General features: G+C 37.2%; 1 protein-coding gene across 1 annotated transcript in view; it reads left to right on the forward strand.

Moving 5' to 3' along the window:
• The window catches only part of HDAC9 (histone deacetylase 9), a 700,487-nt gene that overhangs the window by 627,248 nt on the left and 62,751 nt on the right, over positions 1–10,488 (forward strand). Inside the window, exon 24 of the mRNA XM_004377428.2 lies at positions 8,575–8,659. Within this exon, the coding sequence (XP_004377485.1) occupies positions 8,575–8,659 (85 nt within the window). The remainder of the gene's footprint in view (positions 1–8,574; positions 8,660–10,488) is intronic.

Consider the following 10,488-nt stretch of genomic DNA (forward strand, 5'->3'; position numbering starts at 1 on the left):
TGTGTATGTAGAAATTTTTGAAACGGTGTATCTTTGGCTATGTGTATTTTCACGAAAAAAAAAAAGTTGACAAGTTAGAGGGTTAATATGTTGTGGGGTTGTTAACCAATGTCATAAAACAACATGTTTACTACTGTTTCATGTGAAACTGTTCGTTCTGTAAGCCTTCACCTGAAGTACAATAAAATATAAAAAAAAAGAAAAAAAATGTAAGGAAGAAATAATATCAATACTAAACAAACACCTTTAGAGGAAAGGTGGCGAGCGGGGTGGGAAGGGAAGACTACTTCCCAACTGATTTTTGATGGTCAGAATAACACTGATAACAAAAACTCAAACGAACATTATAAAAAGGGAATATTATAGGAAAATCTTGCTCCTGAGCATAGAAGTTAAAACTCCAGACAAAATATTCTTAACTCATCAATATCTAAAAATCACCATAACAAAAATGAATTTATCCCTGAAATGTAACATTGTATTAACTTTCCAAAATTACTCACTGTAATTTACCCTATTAACAGAAGGAAAATAATAATATAGCCATTTCAATAGATGTTTAAAAAGCATTTGATAAATTAAACACTCAGAATTAATATGTAAATTTAACAAGGTTGATGGATACAAAGTTAATTAAAAAATCAATTGTATGTGTATTAATATATACCCGTCGTAAACTGTAGCAAATAAAAATTTAAAAATATAATGTGTTTATGTAATAAGTAAACATTAGTAGAAACTGAATGAAAGGTAAATGCGAACTCTTTATACTATTAACTCTTCTGCAAATCTAAAATTATTTCAAAAAAGTTTTAAATAAAATACTGTATATATGCATGTATATATATATATATATATTTCCCCACACATCTGTCAGTTTGTCCTACAGTACTAGCTTGCATGTTGCTGTGATGCTGGGAGCTATGCCACCAGTATTTCAAATACCAGCAGGGTCACCCATGAGGGACAGGTTTCAGAGGAGCTCCCAGCCTAAGACAGACTAGGAGGGACCTGGCAATCTACTTCTGAAAAGATTGGTCAGTGAAAACCTTATGAATAGCAGCGGAACTTTGTCTGGTATAGTGCCAGAAGATGAGCCCTCAGGTTGGAAGACACTCCAAATACGACTGGGGAAGAGCTGCCTCCTCAAAGTAGAGTCGACCTTAATAATGTGAAAGGAGTCAAGCTTTTAGGATCTTAATTTGCTGATGTGGCAGGACTCAAAATGAGAAGAAACAGCTGAAAATATCCATTAATAATTAGAACATGGAATATAAGAAGTATGAATCTAGGAAAATTGGAAGTCGTTAGAAGAGACTCTGAAACTTGCTCTTGTACGTCCAGTAGCTAAAGCAAAAGGAAGAAATGATGAAGTAAAAGAGCTGAAGAGAAGGTTTGAAAGGGTGGCTCAAGGAGACAAAGTAAAGTATTATAATGAAATGTGCAAAGGCTTGGAGTTAGAAAACCAAAAGGGAAGAACACACTCAGCATTTCTCAAGCTGAAAGTATTGAAGAAAAAATTCAAGATTCCTGTTGTAATGTTGAAGGATTCTAGAGGTGAAATAATGAATGATGCAGGAAGCATCAAAAGAAGAGGGAAGGAATACAGAGTACCAAAACCAACTGGTCGAAGTTCATCCACATCAGGAGATAGCATATGATCAAGAACCAATGGTACTAAAGTGCTGTGGATTGAATTGTGTCCCCCAAAATATCTGTCAACCTGGCTGGGTCATGAGTCCCAGTATTGTATAATTGTGTACCGTTTTGTAATCTGATATGATTTACTTATGTGTTGTAAATTCAATCACTATGATCTAATAAGATAGATTAGTGGCAGTTATACTGATGAAGTTTACAAGATTAGATAGTGTCTTAATCTAGTCTCTTTTGAGACATAAATGAGAGAAGCAAGCAGAGACACATGGGAGCCTCATACCATCAAGAAAGCGGTGCCGAGAGCAGAGCACGTCCTTTGGACCTGAGTTTCCTGCGCAGAGAAGCTCCCAGACCAAAGGAAGATTGATGACACAAACCTTCCTCCAGAGCCAATGAAGAAAATGTTCCCCTGGAGCTGACGCCCTGAGTCTGGACTTGTAGCCTAGTAGACTGTGAAAGAATAAACTTCTCTTTGCTAAAGCCATCCACCTGTGGTATTTCTATTAGAGCAGCACTTAGATGACTAAGACATGAAGGAAGAAGTTGACGCTGCACTGAAGGGAATGGAGAAAAATAAGCCTTCGGGAATTGATGAAATACCATTTGAGATGCTTCAACAAATAGATGAAGTGCTTGTGGTGCTCACTTGTCTATGTCAAGAAATTTGGAAGACAGCTTCCTGGCCAACCTACTGGAAGACATCCATATTTGTGCCCATTCCAAAGAAAGGTGATCCAACAGAATGAGGAAATTATCAAACAATATTAATATCACACAGAAATAAAATTTGCTGAAGACAATTAAAAAATGGTTGCAGGAGTAAATAGACAGGAAACTGCCAGAAATTCAAGCTGGATTCAGAAGAGGATGTAGAACAAGGGATATCATTGGCTGAAAGCAGAGAATAACAGAAAGATGTTTACCTGTGTTTTATTGACTATGCAAAGGCATTCCACTGTGTGGATCATGACAAATAACGGGTAACATTGCGAAGAAGGGGAATTCCAGAACACTTAATTGTGCTCATGAGAAACCTGTAGATAGATCAAGAGGCAATCCTTTGAACAGAACAAAGGGATACTACATGTTTTAAAGTCAGGAAAGGTGTCTGTCAGGGTTGTATCCTTTCACCATACTTATTAAATCTCTATGCTGAGAAAATAAACAGAGAAGCTGGACTATATGAAGAAGAACATGGCATCAGGATTGGAGGAAGACTTATTAACACCCTGTGATATACAGACGATATAACCATGTTTGCTGAAAGTGAAGAGGACCTGAAGCATTTACTGATGAAGATCAAAGACTACAGCCTTCAGTATACACCTCAACATAAAGAAAAAAATCCTCACAACCGGACCAATAAGAAACATCATGATAAATGGAGAAAAGATTGAAGTTGTCAAGGATTTCATTTCACTTGGATTCTCAGTCAACACATGGAAGCAGCAGTCAAGAAATCAAATGACACATTGCATTGGGCAAATCTGCTGCAAACGACCTCTTTAAAGTATTGAAAAGCAAAGATGTCACTTGAGGACTAAGGTGCACCTGACCCAAGCCACGGTATTTTCAATCGACTCGTATCCACATGAAAGCTGGACAGTGAAAGAAGGAAGACTGAAAAAGAATTGATGCCTTTGAATTATGGTGTTGGGGAAGAATATTGAATATACCATGGACTACCAGAGTAATGAACCAATCTGTCTTGAAATAAGTATGTCCAGAATGCTCCTTATGAGCAAAGATGGTGTACTTTGGACATGTTCTCAGGAGGAATCAGTCCCTGGAGATGGACATCATACTTGGTAGAGGGTCAGCAAAAAAGAGGAAGACCCTCAACAAGATGGATTGACACAGTGGTTGCAACAATGGGCTCAAGCATACCAATGACTGTGAGGATGGTACAGGACCAGGCAGTGTTTTGTTCTGTTGTATATAGGGTGACTCTGATTTAGAACAGACTCAACAGCACCTAACAACAACAACAACATATACAGTTACTATTTACAAAGCATCAAACATATCAAATAAACAAAAAACCAAACTCACTGGTGTCAATTCCAACTCATACTGACCTTAAAGTACACAGTAGAATAGCCCCAGGGGGTTTCCAAGGCTGTAAATCTTTACAGAAACAAACTGCCACATCTTTCTCCCACAGAGCAGCTGGTAAGTTCCAACGGCGGACCTTCGGTTAGCAGCCAAGTGCTTTAACCACTGCACCAGCAGGGGTCCTTTAACATACCACATACCTAGGAATAAATCTTTCAAAAATATGACCCCTGTGGAGAAAACTGTAAAATATTTTTAGAGAAATTAACGAAGATCTAAAATAAATGAAGGAATAAACCATGCTCATGGATTGAAAGTCTTAATATTGTGAAGATATCAATTCTCCCAGAATTGAACTAGAGATTAAGTTCAATTCCATTCAAAATCTGATTTTATTTTCCCTTTATGCTCTTGCTTTTTTTTCCTGCTCAGCTGAGAGTGATTTTTTTCTCTTCGAATCACTGGCATTGCCATGCTGCTGCTTCTTGCTCTGGGACTATTTCTTCTTTATTTCCCTGCATTTCTGATCTGTCTACTGTTTAGGAAACTCTGCCAACGGGTAAAGAAAATAACTTTCTGACAATTCTGCAATGTCAGCTCACCTTAGAAAGAACAAATTATTGTTCTTTCTGGTCCTTCACCATAAAACCATACCTTGATTATAGCAGGCAACCAGGAGGTAGAAACCACTCCCATCTATGTGTGTTAGCTGCAGAGAGCAAAAGCACCTCTCCATGTTTTCTTTCAATTAATACTTCCTCCGTTAATTCAACATTTTTTTTAAATGTCTACCTTATACAGGGCTCTATCTTGCCTGTAAATGGCTCACAACATGGTAGAGGATAGCAGACATGGCTGAGTACAACGTAATGTGTTTCATAGAGTAAGCAAGGGTATTTGTGGATACATAAGTCACAGAGGTGGAAGCAATTTGTTCTATCAGAGAATTTTAGGAAAGGGTTCAAGAGCAGGCAGTGTTTGAGCTGGTTCTCGAATGATTAGTAAGCTTTCACCAATCCAAAGAAGGATAGAGAAAAGAGAAGTTAGAGAGAGCAGAACAACATATAGAATGGCGAAAATACTTGGCACACTTGGGAGATATAAAAAAATAGAATAAAAGCTAACCTGAGTATTTAGTAGACCCTTTGCTTAGCTGATGTGTACATCCTTCCTTATGTACTTGTTATGTCTGTAAAGACTCTGTTTAGCTTCTTTTCTGTTTTGTTCCAAATCATGCAAATAACAGTGAGCTGATTTTCATTTCTCGTAGGTATAGAGCAAGTTTTTTAAACTTACTCAAGAGCCACTCCAAGGATATCCCTTGCCTATTTCCATAGATGGATCTTAGCCAACTGAAATGATTTTTGTCCTACAGAATATCCAGATTCTGGATTTGGTTGGTAGTTAGTTGCTGTCAAGTCCATGCTGACACATAGCGACCCCAGATGTACAGAGTAGAACTACTCCATAGGGTTTTCAAGGCTGTGACCTCTCAGAAGCAGATTGCCAGGACTGACTTCCAAGGTGCCTCTGGGTTTGAACTGCCAACCTTTTGGTTAGTAGTTCAGCACTTTACCATTCGTGTCACCCAGGGACTCCTGAAATAATTTTTGATGATTTAAATAATCTGATTCTAAAAAACCTGAAAAATAACTTTGTCACAAGATGATAATGTCCACTATTTTTTATGGTGCTTTAAAATAGCTGTTTTGTTATTACTGGGTGCCCTAAAGTTGATTCTGATTCACAGCCACCCCATGTGATGGAGCAGAACTGCCCCGTAGGGTTTCCCAGGCTGTTATCTTTACGGAAGCTGATCTCCAGGTCTTTCTCCCTTGGTGCGGCTGGGTAGGTTTGAAACAACAGACTTGCGGTTAGCAGCCGACCACTTAACCTTTACCCCACCAGGGCTCCTTAAAAAAATAGCTATTGTACTTAGTAATTATGTAGTATGTGCAACAAACTTCTGAATTGTGTCACTATAGTATTGCAACTTTCTGTAAAAGATGTAGGAAAATAAATTTCCCTGTCACTGAGCCTGAAAATTTATAAAGAATTGCTGTAAGTAATTGTTGGGATTAGCTTTAGATACAATAAAGCTGGATGAGAGCCTCATATGTCTAGAGTTTGTGCTAAAAGTATCTAGTGTATCTTATAACTCCATGATAATTATCATTACTAAACCGAATTCCCAGCGGAGATGGCATGATGGGTGTGTAATATTTCCTACATCTGCGTCTGTTTTATCTTGTTGTAAAGTCTGTATTCAAAAGTTCTCTGGTTTGCATAAATTACTTCCTTATTTATCTTTTAATGACTCTTACTAACGTTAATTAGCCTCAAAAGCCAGTATTTCCACTACATCTTATCAGCCAAACTAAATATATAACACAGCTTTACTGCATATTCGTATTTTTTTTGCTACAAATTTATAAAAGTGACTATTTATTTAATATGATTTCATTATAGGAAGTTATCAGATTACTAATAATGACCAATATTCATAAATATTTATTAAATAGATGCTTCAATCAGATGTTTTAAGTACTTATAATTGTGAATGATTAAATCAACAAACTCTCCAGAAAAGACAACTCAATTCTGTGGTCCCTCCATACATGGTTTTAATTTAATGAAAACAGACTCTAAATGCTGCTTGCCTTCTTGCCAACTGGGAGAGTATTACCCTTGGCTTTTCTGCAGAGCTACCAGAGAAAATATAAAGAACCTACATTGAGAATTTTGTGAATTCAGCTCTGTCTGTGTGTATACAGTCAAAATGAAACAAATTGGGGCAATTTACTGAAGGTTAAATCCTCTAAATGACATTCACCTAAAACATGCAGGGGAAATGGTTTGGGAGGCTTAAATTATCATGTAATTGCCTTAATTCTCTGGGTTGCTTTTATGAGTAGACACAACTTTGTCGTGTGTAACTGAAGATCCCAAATTGGGGGTTTAGAGTTGTTTGTATTTTTACTCTCAACCCCCTGAATCACGTATACTTTCTACAAAACCCAGGTCTTAAAAATATCGCACAGATCTCAATGGAAGAACGTTCCAGAAGTTGGTTTTTGCATTAGTGATCGGCCTGTAGTTTTCTTTCCAGTAGCTGTCACCTTTCAATTTGTCATCAGCATTTTCACTCTGAAGCTACAGGGAGGCTTTTTTCAAGGACTTAATACGCTGACATCACCTTGTGTGTTTATTCTTAAATATTTGAACATAGGGTGATCTTTCAAAAGATTGTATTAGTAAAATCTAGCTGATTTCTATTAGATTTTTTTTTTCTCTAAGCCCTGAGACATAAGTGAAAGGAAAGATTATTTATGAGCAAGGTGGCTAAACCCTGTCTAATCCTTGAGTAAGAGTTTTCCAAGTAACCTTCAGTTTATGATTCAGTAGTTCCTCTGAGTTATGAGGGTGTTACTAGGATAACATATTCTTGAAGATACTATCTGAAATACCAGCTTTATAAAAATAATTTTTAACAAATTTTGAGTTTAAGCTTTCAGAAACTTTCGCTGACAGTGTGTGTTTTCTTCCCCTCTCACCAAACTGTATTGCAAATAAACCTTTTGATGTTTTAAAGGTTTTTCTTTGGCAGCTAAGAAAAATGCTCTGGAAAGTTATATTTAGTGAATTTGCCCATGTATAAATATCCTGAGCTAGTCTGTTATCCTATGGCATCTGGAAGAAAGGTGCTATTGTTTTAGATCCCGTGATTGAAGTCCAGAATAATCAATTCAGAGAGACCCTGGGGAGAAGATTCACTCACATGTGCTGTGGAAACTTGGAAGCTCTGAGCTTTTTAGTCTTTTCTTCAGCTGAAGAGACGTAGATTAGTTCACGTTTTGGTACAATGTGTAGTGACACTGGTTCTCATTCACACCACAACCATATTATAGTATGACCATCAATTTGTATCTAAGACTATAACTTTAAATTTTCTGGGGAAATTGCTTTATTCTTAATCCCTTCGTTCCTATTACTTTGCTTGCTTTCTGGGTAATAATAGCTGGACAGCTATTTTGTCTACAAGTGCCCTGGCCACGCACTTTCTGCTGCAACACACCCAGCTACGTTGCCAGGGCATTCTGAGAGATGCATCATCAGACTTAGGTCTGATGAAAAAGCTCCATAAATGATTTAAAGCTCCTCTTCATTTCTGGCAGAGCAATATTTACTGACCTTCTCCATGAAAAATCAGTGTAATTCCAGAAGAACATGATAGATTTGCAAGAAAGGAATTTGCCCTTTGCTTACGCATGGACATATGCATAGTTAAGAATAAAGTGGAAGTTAAATGGAAACGTACAGTTATTTCACCTTTGGTTTTATTTGAACATTTTCTCTACTACTTTATTTAACAGCAGTTGGCTAAGAGCAGCTGTGTCTCATGGCTTCCCACTGTGAAGTGTCTGAATGTGTAAGGTGGCTAGATGTAAAAACACTGCAGAAGTACGGATAACAGACCGCCTACTTTCTGTCTGTCTCCCTGAGGTTTTGTTTGTAGGGCCCAGCTGCGTATACAGACATGATGGAATTTGGTTTGTGAGGGACCTACAAAAATTACCCAAATAATTCAGATTTTTAATGAATAATACACAGACATGCACCTGCTTCAGGGACTTCATAGATTAGCTTTGCAACCAATGGAAAAGCCCCTTGGAATTCAATTACATGGTTGCAAAACAGAAGATAAAATTGGGTATACATTTAGAACTGATACCAGCAGAATGCGAACTAGTTCCTAGAGCAAGCTCTTCCTGAGGATTAGGTTGTTTCAATTTGCTTTGCTTCTGTGAGACTTATTATAAAGCCATAATATACTGCTCATATTATTTTCTATTCTTGCAGCTGGAGCCACTTCCAGAAGATATTCTGCATCAAACCCCAAATATGAATGCCGTGATTTCTTTACAGAAGACCATTGACATTCAAAGTATGTCTTAAAATTATTTTTTTTAAAACTTCTAACCAGGTAGAAATAATTAAATTTATATTGACAGAGCACAGTAGAACGTATATAGAGTTATTGTAATTGGCACATATTGTAATGTGTTAATACCTAAATGTGTTATTGTCTGGAAATCCTGGTGGCGTAGTGGGCCTTAATTTAATGTGGCAAACTTATCTTAAAGACATAACTCAGACTGTATATTTAGAATCTTGTTTTTCTCATATTTCCAAATACTTGGGTTTTTCAATTACTACTACTGAGCATTTACCCAGAACAATGACATAAATAAAGAAATTGTGATTATGTCACAAAACTTAACTAAGGGTAAGTTATTTATCTTCTAATAATGTTGGAATTTAGCAATCATATACTGGTTTTAAGTTTGTCAGGAGAGGAAAAAACTTAATGAGAAAGCTTCACTATTAGAAAATTCAAGTTAACAAAGCAAGGAAAGTCAGATTTTTTTCGTTTTTTACCATCCAGCTCCCTTCACATTGCCATTACTTCGTCAAGAGTTACTCTTTTTAGATGACCAAACACACACGCACACACGCACACACACACACGCGCGCGCGCGCGCACAGGGAGAGACAGAGAAAAATCAAGCACAAATTAACATGAAGGTTAGCATAAAGGAGAAAACTAAACTGCAAAATTAGATGTGAAGGAGCATCAGGAAAATCTTTAGCTTTGCTACTGTCCTGCAGAGGAATTTTTTCAACACCAACCTGAGAAGCCACTACCAGCCCTCTCTGAGTCATTGTCTTTGCTTGCTCAGTATAAATTTGGAGATGTGGGTATGACTGGGGTTCTACCAACCACTCATCTGATGCTGTAAGTGTTTACAAATCGTACCATACAGAAACTCAAAGTAATCCCTCGCCTGACTTTGTCTCACACAAGCCTGGATTGAGGGCTGTAGGTACCCAATAAATATTTATTGACCACAAGTCATAATTGGAATAAACTATGAATTTCCAAGAATTCAGAGAACAGAAAAACAAACATTACCACTATTGTAGATGAAAGCCTCTGAGATAAGGTTACAGTAATGGAACTGTGAGAGATAAGAAGGGAAGGCTGGAGAGGATTTCATACATTTGAGTACAAAATCCTGTCATCATGGTACTGACTGTGTCTCATTTCCACTGAGGGTATATCAAGAGGCTCTACTGCATGTCGTTCCAATCTCAAGGCAAGGATTTGTGACATGATCTTTGACAGCCTTCTCATATTCATCCAGTGTCCCCTTTCAGGTCTTCAATACTATAAAAATATTTCAGTCATTATGCATAGTATTCTGTTTTTTTTTTCTTTTCCTGAATGTTCTTTTGGCATTATACACAAAACAGTACCATCAAGAGGTATTGTTCCAATGTCTACTCTAATTACCTAACTTTCAGTAAGCATTTTTGAACATTTATTACATGTTGATCAGTTATCAAGGCACAGAGGATATGAACAGTATTATTATTCTATGAAGAGTTTCTGGCTTGTAGGTGCATAATTTCAGTCCTGATCATTCCAATGCAGTGTCACAAGGTGCACTGAAATCGTGGAGGAGGGGCTGTTCTTCTCAGCTAGGGCAAAGGCCTGGAGAGTGAGGAAGCTTCAAGGAAGGCCTCTTGGCAGAGATGAGGCCTGAGAGTCCTCTTAGAGATTGAATAGGATTTTGGCCAAATGGGGAAAAAGGGGAATTTTTTTTTTTTTTAATTATACTTCAGGTGAAGGCTTACAGAACAAATAGTTTCTCATGAAACAGAAGTACACATATTGTTTTATGACATTGGTTAACAACCCCACAACATATC

This window comes from Trichechus manatus, unplaced genomic scaffold (genome assembly GCF_000243295.1).
Source record: "Trichechus manatus latirostris isolate Lorelei unplaced genomic scaffold, TriManLat1.0 scaffold00050, whole genome shotgun sequence".
Lineage (NCBI taxonomy): Eukaryota > Metazoa > Chordata > Mammalia > Sirenia > Trichechidae > Trichechus > Trichechus manatus.